Source organism: Perca fluviatilis, chromosome 2 (genome assembly GCF_010015445.1).
Source record: "Perca fluviatilis chromosome 2, GENO_Pfluv_1.0, whole genome shotgun sequence".
NCBI classification, from domain to species: Eukaryota; Metazoa; Chordata; class Actinopteri; order Perciformes; family Percidae; genus Perca; species Perca fluviatilis.
In genome coordinates this window covers 16,095,057-16,119,496 of record NC_053113.1, presented here as the reverse complement: position 1 = coordinate 16,119,496, position 24,440 = coordinate 16,095,057, and the positions used below count along the sequence as shown (strand labels likewise).

Below are 24,440 nucleotides of genomic sequence, written 5' to 3'. Positions count from 1 at the left end.
TGGTTGCATTTTTCTTTAAAACCTGTAAATATATATATTTTCTATTCACATGGCTTTTTGATACCTGGGAAACTAATACATGTGTTGTTTGTCATTCAATGATTTGATTTTTTTGATTATTTTTTATAACAATAGTAACAACAATAATAGGCCTATATTGGGGCATAATCATTAATATTCGGGGCATTTAGCCTACATAATATTTGATGGGGGGCGGTAGGGACCTGGATAATGGATAGGGGGGCGCTGGCACAAAAAAGGTTGAGAACCACTGGCATACATGAACTTGAAGAAGGCTGAGTACATTTGTGGTGAACCTCGAGACAGCTGCCTGGGATACATTTTAAGTAAAATCTCATAAAAGATAACAGAGCAGCTCTCCGGCCTCTTGTAAAATGTACCCACCTCAGGCCAAGAAAATAATGAGTGTGAACAACAGTTGACGATTTAATAAGTCATGTTTTGTAACTTTATTGTTTTTGCAAATATGCTCACGAACAACCAGCACGTGTTTACAATACTGTGACCCAATCTGTGCTAGCAAATGGAGACAGATTCACAGTGTTAACATGTAGCACAACACAACTCCACGTGTCTACAAGTGACAGTTTAGATAAACACAAGACTCAGGATCTGATAGAAAAGAAGACAAAAGGGTGAAAAAGAGTGCAAAGGTAATAGAGAACAGGATTACAGTGGACCTGTACAATGTCATATACTTCTCTAAAACAGACAAAGCTTTACGGTCTATATTGTAACCGTCTATAAAACACTGGCTGCTCTAATTAACATTTGGAATAAATGTGAGGTTCCAAAGAAAAACAGGACTGTGCATTTTTCCCCCATGAATACCATAACATCTACATCTATTAAAGCAGATAAGTACAGAAGCATATGTCTGCCATCATTACAAATTCATGTGATACTTTTTTTTTTTTATCTTGTTTTTTGCTTTTAAAAACATCCTGTTTATGTTTTTTTGTTCATTATTATGACAACTTTTTGCATACGTACCACAATTGTTTTTACAAGGAACTTCTCGTGCAACATCATCCTTTGTCTTGTTGTATCAAAACCACATTACACACAACAAAACATGTCTCATTAAAACAAAAAACGTGTCTCATTGCAACATGATAGGTTAGCTTATTACATATGCAACCATACAACATAATTGATGCAAACAGGATGTTTTATGTATCAGAGGTGGGAACTTTTCACAGTGCTTACTTTCCAGAAGTAAGAAAACATTCAAAATCACATTGACATTTGTAGGAATGTAGAATTTTTTGAGACCGCTGAGATTCCAGAGATATGATATGATATGATATGATATATATATATATATATATATATATATATATATATATATATAATAAATATTACAAATCAAGTTACATAAGGGGTGTTTCCATCCAGCTGTTTTTATGCACATTTTTAATTTGCGCATAAAAAACCCTGAGTGGAAACTCAAAAAAATCGAAATATCTCTAAAACGGTTTTTTTACGCTTAGTTGAGGTGGAAACGTTAGTGTATAGATAAAAACAAAATGCAACAATGTACAATGGAAACAGACTTGGCGAATTAATCATGGCGTACATGAAGCATGGGACTTAAATGTTTCTCCATAGATACACCACTTATAACAAGAAATATATCTTGAACACTTCTTTGAATGATACACTGATTTTGTTTAGTTTTTCTGACATAACAAGAAAAGAAAAATATAACATGAAAAATATCTTCTTACAACATAAACGTTAAAGCAAAATGTTCTGTTGACGTTATAATGACATATTTTATGTCAAGGTGGCAATCCACTGAGCAGTCGATAAGAGAACATGTATGGTGTAATTTGTCTGTTGCACATGGCAACATACATGTGATTCCTTCATCAGCAAGCCAAAGAAAATCTCTTCACAACAAATAACTGTAACAGCTTTAACATTCAGCATTCAATTTGACACAGTAACTAAACAATTTGACTACAGAGAGCTGGAACTGGGTGCTTATGTTCTACTAAGGCAGGGTCAGTGGCTGCGCTGCAGCTGCATTACTGCAGCACAGGCAGACCAAACTTCATCAAGTCACCTTGTAAGGCAAAATCCAATTAAAAGCACTTAGTAAGCGAGGTTGCTACTCTTTGTCACCATGGGCATCTTGAAAAAAATCATAAATTAGTAAATCAAGCAAATAAATAGGTTAATAAATAGGCTGAATCACAAATTTACACAATGAAAAGGGAAAAAGGGACGTTAAGACAAGGATGAGACCACTAAACCAGGATATAAGTGCAAAACACTGGAATGACAGAACATTAACTTCTTTTTTTTACTGAAGATGAAATGTAAAAATCTTCAAACTTGACATCAGACTCCCACAATTTAACTGAATATGCAGATTGCGACATATTTTGACATTTGATGCTTTTTAAATGAGAAAATACTGCATATCTGGACTCCATACTAATACAAAATTATGCAGTATTACAATTCACATAACAACTTCGCCAAATTAAAGTCATGCTGTAACATTTTGGAACTCTGATTTACTCTGGATGACATCGCCATTCTGGCCAGCTGCAAATGAAGATTAAGCAGTATTTTAAGACAGTCTGTGTTGAGACGTTAGGGCTACACTGTGATGGAGATATGAAGGATCATCTGTGTTGTGACATACTTTGGATATTTTCAGTTCGGTACAAAATATTTCTGTTCATTGTCTTTTTCCAACAGGGAAATAAGCGCTGATTGTTGTGTTAGACCATGAAGGCAGTAAGATGCCAAGGCAGATGTCCAAAAGTGCAAAAACCTTAAACCATATGTTTAAAATGACTGTAGACTGTGTGGTGACACCGCTAAAACTCTCTTCACGTGGTTTCTATGGTGAGTAGAGGATGAATGACCACAGTTATTGACTACATGGTCCTCAGGCAGCAAAGGTGGAGGCCCGGGATAATGTATTACATATATATATACACACATCAGAATCTAAATCAGCTCATCAGGTGGCAAGGACGACTGACTGATCATATTGCACATTCACTTTTGGGGTAATTCATTAAAACAGTTTGCAATGATGGGGAAAAAAAGGAAACCATCCTTTTACACGTTGTGAAAAGTTGAGGCAAATAACTCAATATGTGACTTTTCAGGTGGAGAAGAAAAATGTGAGAGGAAAAACGAAATGTGGCACTGCCAATCAGACAAAAAGGCTGAAAGGAATTTTGACAGTGACCAGCTGGTTTTACTAAATAGTGCCGGGTTCAAGTTGGTTTAAAGTTTGCATGACAGTAGCTCCATGTTGTTTGCATCAATCTCCGCTAACCAATTTACTGGGGGGAAACCTGTACTGGCCCATTAGCTGTCACACTGTCATGACTTACTGGGACACTTGAATAGAACAGAGCCATTGTTAATGTTATTAGTAACACGTGTCGCTTCTTCTACTGTATTAATCTACTGTGTTGATCCACACATAGGGACATTTTCCTCAGCAAAAGTAGTTCTAGTGAAAATTGTCCACAGTGAGGTCTGTGGATTTTCCAGAGGAACTGGGACACATTGCTACTGAATTTCTTTAACTTAATTCTGGAATGCTGTGATCACCACAAATTAAACAATATTGTTTTGGGGGTGGAGGCAGACATTTACAGAGACTGGAAAGCATAAACAGATACCACTAAAAGTAAGTGAGACTCCAGCAGTTCACTGTTTACGTTATTGAATGGACCTAGACCAACACCATAGGTCAATCCTTCATATACCTGTTTTTGTGGATCCCAGTTATTATATGATTTAGACATTAACTGCACAGATAATTCTCACAGGGGCCTGTTAAAGGAACTGTGACGCATCTGTGAAGCCAGTAAAATATGTTATGGCCAACTCTTCACCACACTACAGCAAGTATTTTTTCTACACCTGGACCATTTGCAGGTTAAAAATCACTGCCAGATACATGTGATCCCTCGGGAAGGCTCAGATTTAGGATGTATAGCTCACATTATGTCAGAATCGCATGTGTGGCTTGATACAAAGCCAGTGGGATGTTAAAGAATGGGTCAACAGAGAATAGAAACAGTGATGCTAAATCCCAATAAGGCATTTTGAGATTTAAGTTGAAGGAAAGGGCAAATCCTGCTTCTCCAGATTAGAACAACAGGTGTTTCTACCCAGAAACGGCGAGAGGGGATGAGGGCAGAGTGCGAAGACCATCTGAAGTGAGTTTAGTCAAAGCCGGAGAGTTTCGCAAGCAGGAAGAGGCCTGATGTGGAGATTGGAGAAGGCTTTGCCACATGTTTAGATCTGACCAGCACGTCAGACAACTTCTCAGACCAAACACAAACCAGGTTCTCTCATGTAATCAAAGCTGCTTCAAATGTAGTTTGTGTTAAAGTGTGTGTTAAAGTGTGTGTGTGTGTGTGTGTGTGTGTGTGTGTGTGTGTGTGTGTGTGTGTGTGTGTGTGTGTGTGTGTGTGTGTGTGTGTGTGTGTGTGTGTGTGTGTGTCTATACAGGACGCCGTGTTCAAGCAGCCTCATATGTCAACACATCAACACGCAATTAAAGACCGGCTTGAGGTAACTCAGGAATTTAAAGTGGGGACAGAGAATATTCAGTCTCGCATGAAACCTTCACTTACACTCTCATCGCAGAACATTAGTAGAACAGGAGCGGCCTCGCTGTCGCAGTGCTAAAACTGGGGGTTGCAGGGGCTGCTTTGGGGTTTCTTCTCATGCCAGCTGCTTTTCTGGGTTCTTGGAGAGGGTACGCAACAGGCTCCTCTGAAAATCTTCCTCAGGTATTTCAGGAACCAGGAACTCCAGCAGAAGATCAAATATGCAGTAGACCAGATGTCTGAGGGAACACCGGACCAGCAGTCAGCATCTTTTCTTCAGCAACTTAATGTGAATGAGACTGGGTGAAGAGATGCTATAAAAACTGATGTGAGGCCTCCTTGGTTAGACTCGGAGCTCTGTAACCTGTTTGAGTTTATCACACTATCTAGACCTACTCTATCTGTAAAGTGTCTTGAGATAACTCCTGTTATGATTTGATACTATAAATAAAATTGAACTGAACAGCTTGCCAATATATGACCAGTTTAGACTGAAGAGTAAAAGATGGCCGATAAAATGACACTTGATAAAATGCTGTCAAGTAAACTGGAAAGATAAGACAACATACATCAAATTACTAATGGTAACTTAAATGACTTAATGATTTAAGATTGTTAAATTATAAATTATGACTGTTTAATCCAATTTTGGTAGTGGTTCACCTAAACATTTGGTAATATGAAATTTTCCAAATGACAGAGTCCATATGTGACATATTAAACTAACTGGATATAATTTAGTAAGGCACATACCTGTCAATTTAATGTGCCTGAATTCACAGTCAATGTCAGGACAAGGTTCAGGAGGCTCTCACACAGAACTGAGAAAGCATTGCTCAACCAATGAGTACAAGGAGCTCCATCATTATCAATGGAACAAGTTGGAACCAGTGAGACTTCTTGAAGAGCTCGCTGTCTGGCAAAATTCAGTAACCATGTAAGAAAAGCCTTAAAGGAATACGTAATATTGGTTGTCGAGTAACCCAGAAACAGTGACTTTGCGCCGGCCGCAGAGCCCGCGGCTGCCTGCTGCGGAGCCCCGTGTAGCTCAGTTAGGGCAGTGGCATTTGGTTGTCCAGTAACCCAGAAACAGTGACTTTGCACCGGTCGTGGAGCTCCGCGGCCTCCGATATCTCTGTGCCCGAGTAGCAGTGCTTCAGCTGTAGCCTACTTCCACCCAATATAGTCCAAGTCAATATCTACCTAGGAAATTGTCTAGTCTTAATCTGCATTGCTATTTTTACTCATTGTGAATACGCAGGCCACAAGAAGTAGTTAGGTTTTGTTTTTGTTGGGTCACTTTTACTCACGACATGCTAACAGCAACAAAGGATTCCATTCATTACACTAAGCTAAGCTAGCGCCAGCGGACTAAGACAATGCATGCACTGAGACAAAAATGCATTTGCCCACCTATATAAATATAGAGGAGACGGTGAATAACCCTATTTCAACAAACAGTGGCGTATTCCTTTAATCAAAGCCGATATTTGAATGAAGTCTTTAACAAATTAAAGGAAAAAGTGAAGAGTTTTCAATATTTGCTTTTGTTCAGTGCATCCTGATGTTTGTCTGGGACTCCGTATATCAAATCATAACACCACATGAGGTGGAGCTAACGGATTTCAGCCACAGATTGTTTCTACATCTGTATCTCTTTTTATACGTCCTCTCCAGCTGTTTACACAACTGTCTGTTGTCTAGTATATAACTAATCCACACTGTATGATTCCCGGTGAGCTTTTTTCTGTGTCTGTGTGCAAGTAAGCACGTCCACTCCCTGGCCACTGGATTAGACATCCCTGCTTGTTAACAAAAACCAGCACCTCCAAACAGCAAACATGTGGCTGCACCCGAGTATACGTGCATGCAGTCAGATTCAAGAGGATCATCAGGTATTGTTTTAACATTAAAGTAGACATGACCTGTGAGCTCGGTGAATGGCATGATGCCATTATTGTTGCTAGATGCGCCATTATCAATAGAAACACACTTCCTCCGATTATTTTGCGGTTTGCTGAGAATGGGGTAAGCAAAAATAAGCACAGAGGGGCCAGAGAAGAATGGCCACACGTATTTAACAGCAGAAGAAGCACCTCTGTGAATGAATTGGTTACTGCATATAAAGACTGTGCCAGCTTTGATTTCTGTCAGCTAAGAACAAAATAAAAGGCTACAGTAATCACTAAACTAGAAGACTAAAGAGTGGAAATCATCACATGGTCTGAAATGTGGATTCATTTTGCCTAGTGTCAGAGAACAGCTGGGTGGTGGGGGGGGTGTGTGGAGGTACAAAGATTTACTTTAATCAGTGGCTGTCCTGGAGCACTACATTACATTTATTGTTGTATTTTCAGAATAGGCTGCGCTACTCAGCAATTTCTTTTAGAAAGAAAGTTGTCTTCAATTGTTTTCAACACAGGGCAATCATATGTATTCTACACTTTAAGCCCCATTTGTGTTGCCTATTTTTGTTAACAGTTTTTGAAGAATTTGCATCATGGAAAAACATGCTAAATGAGCAGTTCTGCCTTTTTATACTGCAACAATGTATATACAGACAACCACTGGATTGCTTTTGATCAGATTGGAAAGATCTTAAGTTATAAAAACATTTTTTCTCTATGATTTATAAGCAAATTAATGGACATTTATCAGTGATGAGACATATCCAAGTGTGTATGAAAAAGGGGTGCAAAGGGGCTGCTTCTCCCCCCCCCCCTTCTCTATGCATCCCCAAAGCACTGGTGTTCAGTGCTCTGGGCACCTAAAAAGGCAACTGAATGTAATTAAGTGGTCATTGAGTGTATAGTGTATGTTCACCTGTTAATGTTGGGGTCTTGAAGGGAGTCCAGTGCAGTCTGCCAGCTGAGTTTGTACTTCTCTGAGCCCAACATGTCTGAAATCAAATCTAGAAACACAAAGACACAGAGGACACTTATAACACTATAACCAGCTGTTTGCTGTGTGTGTCTATTCCTCTCTCATGATTATAAGATGAGGAACTCATTTTATTGCTAGAATTAGAGCATCATTTACAGTAGGGCCATACTAATGCTGGAGTTTTGAGGCTGATAGTGATATTAGAAAGCATGAAATCTGATAATATATATTGGCATGTACCTGGTAGGAGTCTCATCAGACAGTGTAAGGCTTGTTGCCTGGTACTGTCCTTCTGCTGCTGGCTGCGTTCAAGTTGAGGGGCCGTAGGCAGAGCTCCTCCTGGCCACACAGACTCCTGGATGACCTGCAGGTACACCACCCAGTATGCAGGGCATGTCAGGTTGGCTACGCTCACATCCAGCCATCTGAAATTAACAAACACACAAACAGTGGTTTTGAGTTAGCACAGTTTATTCTCAGTTGTATCTCATTTCAAAGTTCAATGACGTTGGCAACAGTTGGTTAACCTCCAGACTTTAAGGTCAGTCAATGTGTTGTGACCTTGTCATCATGCCTGACCTGAGCAGTACCGAATGATCCTGGCTTCAGACTAGCCAATCCCTTCAAATCTAACCTATGACTCATTGCATTCCCACGCGGATTTGAAACTCATTTGAAGCAGAGGAGTCTGACCTGGCACGGTCAAACTGGGCCCATTTTCCTCAAGTCTTTCACATAACTGCTGGATTTAAGGTCTTGTGATGAGGGAATTCAATAGGCTCTGTGTAGCTGGAGGATGTTGCACTTTCGTTTGGACCTGATCTTTTTCACGCCAAGATTTACCGTCTGAGGGGTGAAAACACAGCCAGTCATCATCCAGACGGGATAAGGGGATTATTTAAAGCGTAAAAGCTAAAAACAACATCTCAATTAGATTCAAGTATTTAAGCATTGTATGAGTCTAAGGCATTAACCTGTAGGAGATACTAGCAATTTGGAAGTAGTCTTAATGAAAACAATGTAACTAAGTGTATATAAAATTGTTGTGTTCAAGACCATAGACTGTATATAAAGATGGTTTAGGGGTCTCCACTCGCTCCCCCCAAAATATCCCAGATACTGATGGCGCCATCTTGTAATTTTGGAGCTAAAGTCTGCACAGTAGTTTATTTGTTGTTTATTTGAATAGGGACAGATACAAAAAAAAACATAGATTATTACATAAAGAACAATCCGATGCCTGTATCACAGTGTTCATAGCCATGGCTAATTCGCAACACCTGTCCTTAGAGTAGTGAACGAGCGGTGGAGCCGCTATGTCGAGGTCCCGCCAATACACCCGCGTGACCAATTGCGAGTCAATTGCAGCTGTCAATCAGGACTTTTCACCCTGTTTTTATAGCATCAAATAACTAATAAAAACCAAATCGATCCGAATAACGAACACTTGAACAAACATGAGAGTGATAAGACCGAAACCATCTTTGGGAAAATGTATTTGGTGTGTCCTTTGATTTTTTTTGTTTGGTCCATGTCCCATCCGCTAATATGGAGGGGGAGGGATTTATGACCTATAATGCAGCCAGCCACCAGGGGGTGATCGCGATGTTTTAAGCCCCTGACACACCAACCCGACGGCTGACCGTTGGCACAAAAGGCAGTCGGACCGATCAGTCAGCTCCCCGAGGTCCAAAAAGTGCCTTGGAACACACCGAAGCGACGCTGTCCTGAGCGTACGAGACGTAATACAACATATTTTAACCGGAAATGACAACGCGTCACGTGGGTCTTCTCCAGCCGATAGTAATGCCGGCTTCTTCAAAATACGATCTCGTATTTTACGAAAAAAGTTCACTGAAACGTGCTTCTGAAAACATGTGAAGCGAGAAATAGGCCATACATTTGCTGAATCTGTCTTCATTTCAGATCGACAAAGGTCAGTTTAAAAGATTTTAGTCAGATTTTGAGAGGCGTTTATCACTCGTTATTTCCAGGTTAGCATTCCATTGGTGGAGCGAGTCTGACTGCCCGCCCTCCGACCCAGCAAGTCAGGTCGGCCAAAATGAAGGCCGACAGCTCCTCCGACGGACGACGGCACGGAACACACCGAACAGACTCGAGTCACTGACATCGCCAGACTGTCCAACGGCCGATTATCGGGTTGGTGTGTCAGGGCCATTAAGTTCACTTATACAGTCTAAGCATCAACCCCTGTTTAAGACAATTTAAGGCCTTGAATAAGATCATTCCAGATACTGTGAGAGTTTTCCAGGACTAACAGACCCTAAAAATGTAACACCATGCAGACTTCTCGTGGCCCCTAATGAAGTTATTTTATTAGCTTGTTCTGGCCAGCTACCACACTGCTGCACTTAGAGAAGCTACGTATGGATGGACAAGTTGTGCCAACCACAATTTTTGGTTTCCACTATATTACATGTTTGTATCCCTTAGTATTTTATAACAGCGCATAAGTGATGCCAAATCCTTAATAAAGATGGTAAAGTATTTTACAATATGCGATTCCTCAAGTTGTACAACTGCAGTGGAAAAACACACTGAACTCAATTAATTATGTAATAATTAGGTAACGGGGCAACCCGTTTACAAATTCAATTTCAACAAACATAGGCAATTAACCAGCCGGGGCCCAGTATGGTCACACAAGTGCAACCGTAAAAGAGAGAGCGCTCACGCTAGCTCTGAGTGCCTGAGCTGCCGATGACTCAGCAGATGTTAAAACAACATTGGAATCAGTGCTAACGTTAGCAAGCTGGATTGCCAACATCTACCGTATTTTCAAAGCTGAATTATAAACCAGTGCTATTTGGGATTGCTAAAAAAGTGGGGGAAAACCATCTTGTATCAACATTCGTAGGATACATGGCTATAAGTCAGTAGCCAGTCAACTGCTGCCAGGGCAAACACTCATTCAGAGGCTCGAGTCTTAGACACTGTCGCCACAAATATGTAAACCAGTTTTATTCTCTTTTGAAAAAAATTTTTAATATATGCCCAATGCTGCAGCATAATTATAGTTAATTACAGTTTATTTGTTTGTTAAAGTTTATTTCCTTACGCAAAAGCATGAATTCAACTTTCATGTTGATTTTGACATTTGAGGGCATATCTAAGTTTAAAAGATTAAAAAGGGAAATAAATGAGGTTGTTATGAAAATAAATTCTACACACGCATGCACAAACACAGATAATGTTGCAAATTATGCAACTTTACCGTCCTTCCCACTGAAGTCTAGCCTCACCCCCAGTAACAAGAGTGTATTTTGGACAAGGCTGGTTAAAGCTCAGCAGGTGGACAATGAAGTTTGTCCCTTCACCAGCTCATACCAGTCAGAGACAAGCTCACTAAATCACACTGAGTTATGACTGGCCAACGCAAACAGGAATATATGGACACTGAGACCTACAGTCACTGACAGCCAGACACACTAAACGAGCTGAAGAAACCGAGACATTATTTGGACTAATATAGAGTTTGTCAGGGATTCCAGTCACTTTAGTGCTCCGACTGTAAATCTTTAGAATGATTAAATCTCCTGATGGTTACATGCTGTTGCAGAAGAAAAATGTTATCATTCCTTAAGGGCTTGCCGTGCTTCAGTGACTGCCACACATTCATTTTGACGTTTTAGATTTTGACTGGGAGACACTATTGAAGCAACAATTAGTGGAAAAAGTGACAGAGTCTGAGGAGTCAGGTTGGGTTGCTGTATGAGCTACGAGAAGGGAAGCCAATACACATTTGGACAAGTGAGTGACACAAATAATGAACTGTCTAAGTTGGCAGAGGAGGTTGATGAGCGACTGCTTTTCAGACTACAGCAGACTGGCCTTGGTTCAGATCAAATACACATTGTCATTTAATAAATGTGTGTTGGCTCGAGTTATGTTAGCGTGTCTCATTTGTCCAGAAGAAAGATAACATAACTGCTAGCTATAAGGCTGCCTAATATTTGATGAAGCTAAAATGCTACTTTAAATTAATTACACATGTGACATGGGCATGCACACACACACACACACATCCCTGTGTGACAAAAGTGCAGAGTTATAAATTTCAATGACTATTATTACGGGGCACAGTTACTATTTCACATGCAAATGAATGCTAAACAAAACCCTACCATAGCCTGTATGGCTTTAGCTATCAACACATAAAATGCACAATTTAATTCCCTTCAAAGCCTTGCACATGCCAAGCAAATAAAGATTATAGCTGTCATAAATACAAATAATCAACACCACAAAAAAAGACAACAGCAGACCATGAACGTGTCTTAAAGGACCATCAAGAAATGGGAGCAGATAAAAATAGTTTATTTTCCCGTAATGTTCGTCTGTGTTTATGGCAGGAATCATGCGCTATGTTCCTAAAAACAGAAACAAATTCACTGGTTAAAAACAGAGTGTCCTAATCATGCTTCACACTTCAGTCTAAATTAACATGCTGACACGATCTGCTCCGGGATCTGATTTAATTGAGGGCACGCAGCGGACGGACTACTCAAAATGTTCCAGGCTAAGTTTCCATCTGCTGAGGCCAATCAGAATATGATCAAGATAATGAAATAATGGTAATATCAAATACCAGGCAAGAATACCTGGCAGCAACTTGTCAAGGCAAAGCAGGAACTTTTCATTATAATCATGGCTGCACTGTAAGAGCAAGTTAAAAAGACGCAGATGTGCAGTTTTATTTTTCAACATTGATAGCTACAAAGTGGCAACCTCTATTGCTGCCGACCTTCCGAAGTGAAAGCCAACAACATGTCACTGTGGCACAATGACCTGCATACCAAATACCAAGGTAGAGGAACAAAGTAGGAAAACGTGCTTCATATCAGTATTATCTGTGGTTTTATTGTTCAGTAGTAATATTCTCTCTTTTTTTTATTTCAAGCAACTTATTTCAGAAGTTCCAAGGTCAAGGTACAAACTGTAGGGCGATCGCGCTTTGCAGTTGCTGACATTAGCCCTATTACAAATGTAGACCTTTTTTAAATGTAACCTCAATACGTATTTATTTAGAATAGCTTTTAATACATAGTAGCGCAGTGACATTTTTCTTTTCTTCCTCCTCCTGCTTTTATGTAACATTTTTACTGTATGTTATGTTTTATTCTTTTCTCATTTTACTGAATGTCTTGTTTTTAATCTTGGTCCTTGATGTATAGCACTTTGAATACCTGCTGGTTGCTGTAAAAGCCTATATAAATAAATGTTGATTAATTGATTATGCTGTCATGAATGTATCACTCAATTGTGCACATATGCATAATGAAATTCAAATCTGTGTAATAAACCAGGAAACACTGCGAATGCACCAATATTAAGTGGAGGTGATTCTTCAGATCAGATCAGTCTATGCACGTTTTTCACACTTGTGAGGACAAAAGAGGTAAACAGAAGTAATCAGACCAGCACTCCCTCCCTTCAGTATATTTACAATTTCCATTTGAACTGCATGGATGAATGAATAACAATCCAGCTACATGCTTTACATGCATGTGAGCAAATAGAATTTAAATGAGAGTCCCAAACTTAAAAGGTGCCCTGTGGAGTTTTCTTATAAATAAACAAGAGTTATGTTTACATTCACGGTTACTAACCAAACACATTGTGTGTATCCTTGAGCTCTAACAAACACGGCGAGCACACGTCCTTATAAATAAAAAGTTTGCAAAGCTTTTTATTTTTATTTTTTTTAAGTCTTTGAAATTCTGCATTGTAAACCAGCTTGCAGTCTTCTTCCCTGCCTTTGCTGCAGCCTATCCTGGCGTGGTACCGCCACCTGTAGATCAGTAGATCAGAATAGCGTGCGATTGGTTGGTGCATGTGTGTCCTCGTGCACGTGCACGAGAGAAACCGAGACCCACAGCACCATAGCGCTGCAACAAGAGGGGAGACCGTCAAGGCTTATATTTAGCATTAGCATTGCTAGCGTTAGCCTTAGCCAACTCCTTCACCACTAAAGGAGCGAGCTGGAAAATCTAACTTATCCCGAACCCCGTGGGGAGGAGGGTCACAACATCATGGCCACCAACACAACTCAGCAGAGATTGTTGTTGCTCGGGCTTTAACTTCTGGATATTCTGCGGCATTGCCACAACGGACCGAATGGCTTCGCTCGCATCTTTCTCCGCCGCAACTCTAGCGTACAGCCTCAACGTTATTGTTCTCAGCCACTCCCTCTGTTCGCTGATTGGACCTCCAAAAATTTGGCTGGAGAAAACCCAAGACTATACCGCGAACCCAGACGTAGTATTGAAGGGAAATGAAAATTGAGCGTAAGTACGTAGGAGGACGGAGCCAGGCTAATCATTGCTGCAGCCTGTAAGAAAACCCAATATTATCTTTCTCCTTGATAACGTTTGAACTCAACACGTTGTTGCAAACCCTCCCTCCTGCAGACCAGGTGCCAAATGTTGCACATATTGTGTGTATTATTCAGTAACTATGCTGTCGTGTCTAAATAAAATTGTAATGAGCATTTAGACATCACCAGTGTCTAAGGGACTAACAGATAAATGAGGACAGAAATGTTTCCTGTTCTATGTCCGTAAAGGGCTAAACACTTGCACCTCAACTTGCAATACAGTAAATGTCCATAGCTGCTGGTGGAAATTGTGAAATAATATTGGTTCAAAGAAAAAGCACAATGAATAAAATTTAATCTGAGATTTAATAATAATGTAACCGGTCAGAGAGGGGAAAACATAATAGACTGATACACCTTGTAGCTGGACGATAGGAAGGAAGCTACATGTTGCCTGTTTTATCTGACATTAATAAAAGCATTAATTTTCACTGGACACCATGTCTCTTCCAGGCATGTTTTCCCTCAAACTATCTACACTATAGGTTCAGAGTAGAGCCCAGCTGATAAAGGATTTTTTAGGCTAAATATCGATACAAATATTTGGTGATTTAAAAATCCGATATTCCGATATATCGGCAGATGTATATATTTTTTTTAAATCCAGAAACATGTAACAAAACATAAACAGATTTTCCTAACATTAGTTATTTGTAGTCATTTATGAGTCCTAACTAAAATAATATGATAATGCAGTTTAAAAATAAACTTGTTTGTTTTATTGTCACAACAGAACAGTTCTGATAAACAAAATGTATAAAAATACAAACTTAAGCTATGAAACTTAAAGGGTTAAACACGAGTGTTGCCAACAGGGACGTTGTAGAGCGCCCTCTCGTGGACACACTATGCAACGCCAACACTCATAACATGGTTGAAGGGTGTTTTCGTCCGTTTCTATTTTATTTTTTAAATATTCATTATAAATGCAGATACCGATAGTTTGGAAAATGCCTAATATTGGCTGATGATATCAGAACCCTGATATAAATCGGTCGGGCTCTAGTGCAGAGGGACACTTTTTTTAGGATTTAAAAGACATTTACTCAGACTGTAGTTATGCAGGCAGGATGTGGAGTCTAAAACAGCAAATAAACACATTTCCAATGGCTGTGGTCTGTGTGCATCACGCTCACATACACAGGTCTGTCTGTTATCTTAAATTACCTCCATATGTTTGAGCTCCAGGCAGAGTCTCTTGAGTAACAGACCTACAAATAAAATCCTTCTTTTCAGAGCTCAACAGGATGAACACACAAAAGCTTCTCTGAATTGGATCTGCAATCATTGTTGCTAGTATAAAGATTTATGTTAGTGCTGATACTGAACAACACATTTCACTCTACATGCCAATGGTCTGAACTTCTGTTGTAATGGCATCAAATGTGATGAAAACATTAAGTCCCTGGAAAGGTGTACTCCCTATCTGATAACTCAGTCTTTGTGCACCATCCACTTTTTTTTTTTTTTTATCTTACTATACTTAACGTATTGTGTGGTTCCCAGTAAGAAGGACAAAATTAAACTCATTGTTTAAATCATTGAGATGGCACATTGAACAAATCCATCTTTTTGCTTGCAGACTGGTAGTGGTACACTAAAATACCAGATCTCAACTGCAGAGTCCAGTACACAATCACTGTTATAACACACTAAAATGGAAGAAAACACGCTTGAAGCTTAAAAATACCCTCAGGATGCGTTTATGTGCATATACACGTATCATGAGTGAAACATGAGCTGTTACGTGACCTGTCTAGACAGCTGGATTGATTAAAATAGGAGCGTATTTGGGGCAACTTCTAGCACACCCGGTAGAGCGTGTGCCCCTTGTAGTCTGAGTCCTTGGCAGCAGCCCGGGTTTTAAATCTGAACCGTGGCCCTTTGCCGCGTGTCATCCGCTCTCTCTCACCCCACTTTCTAGCTGCTCTTTAATCTTAAATTAATATTAATATTCTATCATCCTAAATACAACATTCGCAGTTGGTTTAGTCCACATATTGTATCAACCCTCTATTCTATCTTTACTCAAGATCCAGGCACACAGGCTTGTATCTATTTAAATAGCTTTTTGTCAAATAATGCAATGTATCTTGGTTGATGATCTGAATAATCGATTTATAGAGGTGTAAATGAGCGCAGATTTCCATTAGGGAGAATGCAACCAACCGGTAGCGACTTTCTGCCACCGTACAAGAAACCTGCTTAACTGTGACCTCAGTCCTGAGGGGAGTCTGTAACGACTTGGAATTTGTACTGTTTACCCCGGTTCCCATTAAAAGTTCCACTGTCAGTAAATGTCTTACATCAAAGTCTTACATTAAAAGACAACAGCAGGAGAACATGGACATCATGAAAACAATTTACATCCTCCACAGATGAGATCATTTATCTGCAGCTTGTGAGCAATAAGGAGGAATCCCCAGTCATGAGGTGGACACGACAGTGAGGGCAGACAGGAGTCATGTGATGAGCTTTGCACATGACCGTGGCTAAAGAATTCCTGGGTAAAAGGACACCGCTGAGTTTCCTAATATGAACACACCATGACACAATATGATATCTTGAAACTAGAAGCTGTGCTAGTAGTGAATGAGAGCATGGCAAAAATGACAAGTGTCTGGGACTAATGGAAAGGCTCATTTTGTCCTTTATATTTTTGAATCTCAAGTCTTCAGGGTGCCCGAGCAAGTTATGCGTAAAGGTGCCATGTGGTGGTTTTCATGCCACAATGTACCTTTAGTTGTATCTTTTAAAGCGCAGGTCCCAGTTTTGTTTGCATCTCATGCTTGCGGACAACCACACCAGCAACAAAATAGACCTTCCTACCAGTGTTTTAACGCTATTCACCTGGCCTAACTAGATTTAAAAGAATCGGCTTTGCAAGTGATAAGAAAGGAATTTCATTCAATGTGTTTGTTAAACCTACACATAGAGCTGGGCAATATATCGAGATCGTGATATGAGACTAGCTATCGTCTTAGATTTTGGATATCGTAATATGGCATAAGTGTCATTTTCTGAACTTACCAGACTGTTGTAACGGTTATATGATTTGCCTTTACCCACTTAGTCATTATATCCACATTAATAATGGTTATTTATCAAAAATCTCATTGGGTAAATATTTTGTGAAAGCACCAACAGTCAACACTACAATATCGTTGCGGTATCGATGTCAAGGTATTTGGTCAAAAATATCGTGATATTTGATTTTCTCCATATCGCCCAGCCCTACCTACACACAATGTGTTTTGGTGAGAAACCCTGCCCCATCTAGTACCCTCTTTAAAGAGTAACTTGGTGACATAACTAGCTAATATTTTGACAAAGTAATACATTTGATTTCCCTGAAGCCCCATTTGGATGGGATTTATTTTTTCAGGGAGTTTGGTAAGGCATGCATCTTTTGACATAGTTTTCATCATTGAGGAGCAGCCGCATTAGTGTCAATGTATTTATTGCCAAATTAAAACACGTGGTTAGTAATTGAAGATGTGGTGCAGAAGTACCGCTTGACCCTTGTCTGTCCTGATGGGACTTGAATGTCCCAAAAACACTAGATATTTGGCACAGTAATTAATAAAGAAAACAGAGCATTCTGAGCAGGATTAGAACTGCTAATCCATTTTACTTTTCAGAAATAAATCCTGTCCAAATAGGGTTATCATTGCTAATAATTGGTTCAGGAGAAAGATGTAGTGATTGAGTAGGAATCCTGAGGTAACTGAGCACTGCAACAACAATAATTCATTCCAGACATTGCAACAAATTGTCTTTTTTCGTAACTACGTTGATAGATGCAGTTATCCTATGTCCATGATACAGCTTTTAAAATTATAGTACATTCCATTGTTTCTTTTAAAAGAAACCCTGGGTGGCAAAAATAAAGTCCGTGCCAGGTGCTCACCAAAACCAGCTCTGTTCAGTTTAAGAAGCAGGGGACAAAATTAGAGGTCAGTCAATATGATGAGGTGATAATTGTCCAGCATTAACAGCCAACCCGTACTCAGAACTGTTCTGACTGTCATGGCTATATACAGAAGCAGAGACTAAGATTAACTCTACATCTGTTTATATACAACATACACTATTTCTAGATATAGCAGCATGATGGTGTTTACTAAATGAAATTACCATGTGCTAAAACCACACCACCAGGTTTTTGTTGGGCATCCCACCCAAAAAGATTTTTTTTGATATTTGTTTTACCATTCAAATGTTTGCTGTGAAGCAATGTTAACAGAGAAAAAGAAGCCAGAATGGTGCATTAAAGTGTAATGGTTGGTTAACATGTAAATTTTACATGAAACAAAAATAAATAAATAAATCACACTGCTAATTTTAGTGTTTTGACACCCTCTTTACACTGAATGTGCTTCAGTCGTCTGTCTCACATTCTCAAACGCAACAGGTACGACTTAATTGTAGTCAATACAGCTGCTTACACTGGCTCCGTCATGGCTCACACTTAGTTTATTTGCACGCTGTCTTTTCTGCTTGTTGGAGGACCTGTTGCATGCCTCTCAAACTCCACAGACTGTGTGCAGCTCCTTGTTGATGACTGGCTTGTGGCCTGTGTGACCCACGGATGATTCGAAATGACTATTGGTTCTAATCCTTTGTCCAGCTCACATGGGAAAACCTTAAAAGGCAAACATATTTTATCAATCAGCTCATCACTAATTGTAATGGGGTCCTACATGATCACAACATGTTCTGCCAAGTTAGAACAATAAGGGGTATTTATCTTGAGTGGTTTTTTTTGTATTCTTTTGACTGGTTCTGTCTAATGTTGCCAGGTCAGTCAAATATGACCACACTCATGATGAAGCAGTTAACTGAATTATTTTTTTCCCAACTTTAACTTTTTCTTCTTATTTAGTCATGAATATATAATGTTGTATATAGAGAAACAGTTACTTTTTTTCCAGGGGCTTTAATATTTCTCTATTTGCCTAAATTAGTAAAAATTTGGATTTATAAAATATAACTATGCACTGTAAAAAACTATCTGTGGTGGGCTTCGGGTATGCTGTAAGGGCAAATTCAGTGAAGACAACGGCATGTACACGTCAATGATTGTGGCACTCCGCCGCAACAAGAGATGCAAAAACAGATGCAAAAGGCACGATGAGATCATTGGTCCCCAACACTAGGGGCCAAAAAGGCAAACACTTTAACAGGAAGGGTCGATTCATCCTCATCATCATTTCATATTCATTCATTCATCATACAGAAAGAGCCATTCCTGCAGACAGCAGAGGAAGAAAGAGACCGACCAAACTTCCAAACTATGCAGTTGTGGACACCACAGATGTCAGCAGTGAGCACAGTTGTTTTTACCTAACTGTGTGATGTGTCTGCTCCCAGCGAGGCATACACCTCAGTCCAGCCCTCTAGCACATGGCTCGTCACATAACTACCTCCATTCAGGCTATGGTGCCGTCTTACAGCTGTCTGCCCTGCTGTCTAAAGTCAGCTCTGTTTCTCTGTGTATGTTTGAGTGTGGCACGTACATGGCGGGGTTTGATTTTATTAGGACTGTCGTGGCGCCTTGTTCCCCATGGCTGGTCAAAACACAGACATGTGAAGTTACAGCCCTGAGCCAGAATGGAATCACACATGGTCCACAGAGGTTTACATTAACACCGTCTTGGTTCCACACTTGTCACATCTTAGCCCACAAGACAAACACTGAGATAGATCAGTGCGCACGCACGCACGCACACACACACACACACACACACACACACACACAGGTCAAGGTTCCTGCCTATGCTACAATTACATCCATCGAACTTAGTCTCTGCTTCCATCACCATTGCAGTCTTATGGCAATCACCAAAGAGATTACTTTTCCCCTTGGCCAATGCAACCACACACAGAAGCACACACACACACACAGAAGCACACACAGAAGCACACACACACACACACACACACACACACACACACACACACACACAGCTTTCAACCAATTAGAGCGGACAAATGCCAAGTAATTCTATATGAGAGATTTTGGTCTCAAAGAGTCTTAGACTGTACAGCATTATTGCTACCATGAAAACCACCAGTTGTTTTCCAGCTCTACTCTGTCAGAGAGATATTTTTCAAGCAAGAGGAGAGCGCCCAACCAATGTTCTGCTCTCTGCCTGTGGGCTTAATGTGGCTTAAATTAAACAAAATATGTAGTGTAACAGTATGAAGCTACACTGGATCATCTCAGGAGACGTTTGCAATATATGTGTATGTCACCAGTCTGTTCTATCAGCCTGCTAGTTTTAGAAACTTCTTGCAGATGTCGGTGCCCACTTTACTGGCATTTGTTTTAAAGTATACAGCAAGTCTATAGCACTGATTATAAAGAAAAGATAGAAAGAAAGATATAGAATATTACAACAATGCTGTTTTAATATGAACACAAACTCATGAGAGCAGAGACCTCGCCAGCTAGTCTCTGTGTTAGTGATTACTTCAAATGCTCTGTTGGTCCTGCCAGGAAAGAGACAGTGCAGGTGACATACTATAATCCTAGGAGGAAAATCCCCTAGAGCATTGCCCTTGACTTTGCTAACCCAATATGAGCTCGGAGGAAGACCCCTGAGAGAGTAAGAGACAGAACTCAGAATTCATCTGGACTGACTGGTAACCCATTTTCAGCAGACTGTGAAACTTACCTAAGCGTATAATAGCAACTGAATGTCAATCAGTGAGATAACTGACCAGATTTAGTGTAACATTATTGCTCAGAGAATTCTATAAAGCTACAGCCAAACTGGCATTTGAATTCTCCTCACTTTTTGTGTAAGGAAATATAAACTATTAGGGGTGGTACGGTTCATGAAAAAACACCCGAACCGCTCGGTTCGCTAGTCTCGGTTCGGAGCGTGTGTGTACCGCACGGTTCGTCAGTACACTGTTAATGTGCACTAACCTCTTACTGCCGTAGTGCCCACTTTCGACACCTATGTTAAAACAGTTACTGGAAATGACGAGAGGGATGGGCGTGACAAACGCAACCCATGGCAGCTGATTGGACGATGTGCGTCACACTGGGTCTGGCTGGTCCCAAATTTCAAAACAGACTGTCGCATGGGCGTTTCGTCAGAATACGATCTCACATTGTACTAAAATAGTTCACCGAAACGTGTTTCTGAAAACATTTTAAGCGAGAAATAGGCCATGCAGTTGCTGAATCTGTCTTCATTTCAGATCGACAAAGGTCGGTTTAAAAGATTTTCATCAGATTTAGAGAGACACCGAGCCGACCGCTCCTCAAGTGGAGTGGGGTGCCGCTGCAGGTCACGTCACGTCACCTGCAGAAATGTCAAGTGGGAGAGAGGCTGCCCAGAGCTGGAGGATGCGCGGGAACATTTTGGATTTCACGTTACCTATGATGAAATAAAACAATATAGAACTGCCACTGTGTGCACGTTTTGTGCAACATGCATTCAATATGCTAATTTTAGCTATATGCTGAAGTATATTCTGGAGTGTTAAAGAAAAAATAAGAACCGTACTGAACCGAAAACCGTGACCCTAAAACCGTGATACGAACCGAACCGTGGGTTTTGTGAACCGTACCACCCCTATAAACTATAATTATATATTATACTGCAGTTATTGTGCATGTTTTTCCTATTTTTTTAAATGAGCATAAAACTGTTAGGGCTTACATGGCAGTTTGACTGACATTTGAGGGCTGGCATTGCTTGGAGACACTGTCACCTTGTGGTGCACTACTGTGGTACAGTCATACTATATATCGTACAAACGTTGAAAAGAGCCAATTTTTCTTTTTCTCTTTCAACAAGTCAACATAGCATTAGATCAACCATTAGTGTTTTAACATATCTGTCCCTTTACAACCTTCCACATGTGGCAGGATCCATCGTGCGGTTAAGTTTGTATTTCACTGAGAAAGTGGAAGCTAGTTAACTTAGCTTGCTAACTGATTCCTACTAGCCTTGACTTTTCGTTTGTTTTATTTCAACACTACCTACTGAGTCATTGTCTCCTGCATGCTCAGAGCTGTGTTCATCCTGCATTATAGTAAGCATGGGGTCTAGCTTGCTGTCTCTGTCATTGGTACAGTTGCAGTGACAAATGAAGTTCAGTAACCTCACCACTCCGTACATCACTGTGTGATTTGAATCACAAAGCAGGAGTAATGCACAGTTGAATATGGAGTGCATAAATCTCTGATGGGACTACATGGCTCAGGCTCCAGCTGGTTAACTGCCTGTGATATTGAAAAATATGCACCATTCTCACTTCTACGTCTTGCTTGAAAATGTGCATAAAAACAGGTGCTGGCTAACACTGCGGGAACATAAATACAATTTAAATGTCTTTTATTGGTAATGACAATTATGACCAATTTTGAAATACACCAAGGATATACATGCAGATTTCTAAGCAAAACTGAACTAATTTAAGTTAGACTTTAATTCCAGTTACACTCACAAGCTCGAAGGTTTGAAACAACTGATTACATGAATAACTATTGGGCTCAACTCCAACAATCAACGACAATCAAGATAAAAGGTAGATGCTTCGAATACTTGGCAAGAACTCAACAAGCAGTGATGCAAGAGAATTCAAAAACACGTAAAACATCAGCTGACCTGACCAACAACTATGTATGTGTTGGACGCCAGTGGGATTCATTTTAGTTACCATTTATGGTAAACACAGACAAGCATAACCAGGTCCTGTTTGAGCTAAAATAAGCATACCGACAGTTAGACAGACAAGATGTCATTGCACAAGTATGTCTCTGGAGACAGAAGACGAACCATGACTTTGGAGCCACATCTCAGCCCCAGGCTCAGGTGAGTGGTGAAAACAGACACCAGAGATGTGAAGAGGCCAAATGGTCACTTATCAAGTTCATTTCGCAAACATCCCGGCAGCGTTTTAGCATGCAGCAATTCTCCGTCCTCCATCTAACTTTATCAAGTGTGTGGACAATAATGAGCCACATTATCTTTCATGTCCTTGGGAAGGAGGATTTCTGTGTCCCTACAACTCACTAACACTTAATAAGGATAAATGGACACAGAGGCTGGCAAGCTTTAACTGATGGCACACAGGGGCTGGGGATAAGTGTGTTTCATAACCTTTATGAGAAGTGACCTAGGTATTTGGCCTACAATGTCCCCTTGAGATGATTACATAGGTCTGTAGGAACTGGAAAGCAATTGCAGACTACTATTAGCCTGTAATAGAAGACAATATTTATATTTTAGAAAAGTCTGTCAATGTAAAAAGGGAATAATGCCCCGAGCAAACGTGATGGTGACATGACACAGGGCACACTTCCAACTGCAACACAGGGTGAGATATAAACCACTCAGCCTGATCCCACTATGGAGGAGTGCATCTGAATTTGTTTCATCTCAGGAACAGCCTGTCCAGGGACGTCACACCTCTTCCACTCTACAGTGCCTGATAGATAGCCTGCACCATTATGTAACAACATCTTTCCATCCAACACTCCCTCCTCTTCTTCCCACCAATACCAAATCTGTCATGTATAGCCCACCAGTCTGACCACCGGCACACTCAGCCTGAGAGTGAAGTCCTGCTGACAGGAGAAGCTTGGAGGTTCCAAGAAGGGCTTTCTGTTTATACCTCACGCCTGGCCCCAGGACCAATATGTCAAGGAACAGCACAAGAACAGAATAACAGCAGAGGACTCTGATATCACCTCCTCGCTGTGAAAACAACCAGCGGTGTCAAGAATCCTCCCGAGTTAAGGATGGATGGTTTTTGGGCCAATCCTTTTAGAAGAAAAAAAAGACTTAAATCACTGGATTCCCCACATCCCTGTCACTGAGAATCATTAGGTCTTCACAGTAACACAGCATGAGGTCTTATGTTATGTTAAGACATGATAAAAATCAAACTCTGACACTGTAAAGTCAGGCAGATGTGCCAAATGAAACACTATGTCCAAAAGAATTAATTATAGGACCAACAAGTTGGACCACAACTAGAAACTAGATTAAAAATAGTCTTGTCTTCAAATCCAGACACGTATGACTATTTTCTCATACTGTTAATAGCTCAACTAAATATCTGCTGATACATATTCAGACATGGTAATTTTAGACCAAAGTGCCTGAACCAATTAGTTTGAACTTTTTTTTCTTCTTCTCCGATTTAGATGGCAGAAAGCCTGCAGCAGACTACCAGGCAAACGAGCCGTTCGCCATAGGTAAACATCACTACATATGGATCTGCTCAACACATGCCAGCAGCATGGAGCTAGCTACAGTGACTGACATTTTATTTCTTAAACCTGATGAAGACTGTGAGATGTGACTAAAAGTGCAACAAAAAAATGAGTCAGTGGACCATGGGTTCATATGGTTTTTGTTTTACAGTGCCTTCAAAATCTAGTTGTTTGTGAAGTTAAGTTCTCTGGCTTGGTTACGACTTTTCATACAAATCTGTTTGATGACATGGTCTTCACAATTTCATCTATGTGAGCCTGAAGCGAAAACATCAAATTAGGAATGACTATAATGACC

The 24,440-nt window shown here is 40.2% G+C and overlaps 1 protein-coding gene across 2 annotated transcripts in view; it reads right to left on the bottom strand.

Annotated features, from left to right (window-relative positions):
- Window positions 1-439: 439 nt before the first annotated feature.
- snx19b (sorting nexin 19b) overlaps window positions 440-24,440 on the bottom strand; it is a 42,081-nt gene continuing 18,080 nt past the window's right edge. For both annotated transcript variants that reach the window (XM_039780456.1, XM_039780461.1), the window contains exons 12-14: window positions 7,743-7,927; window positions 7,443-7,530; window positions 440-4,858 (exon numbers count right to left, since the gene is read on the bottom strand). In XM_039780456.1, coding sequence (XP_039636390.1) covers window positions 4,735-4,858; window positions 7,443-7,530; window positions 7,743-7,927 — 397 coding nt within the window. In that variant the 3' untranslated portion in view covers window positions 440-4,734. The remainder of the gene's footprint in view (window positions 4,859-7,442; window positions 7,531-7,742; window positions 7,928-24,440) is intronic.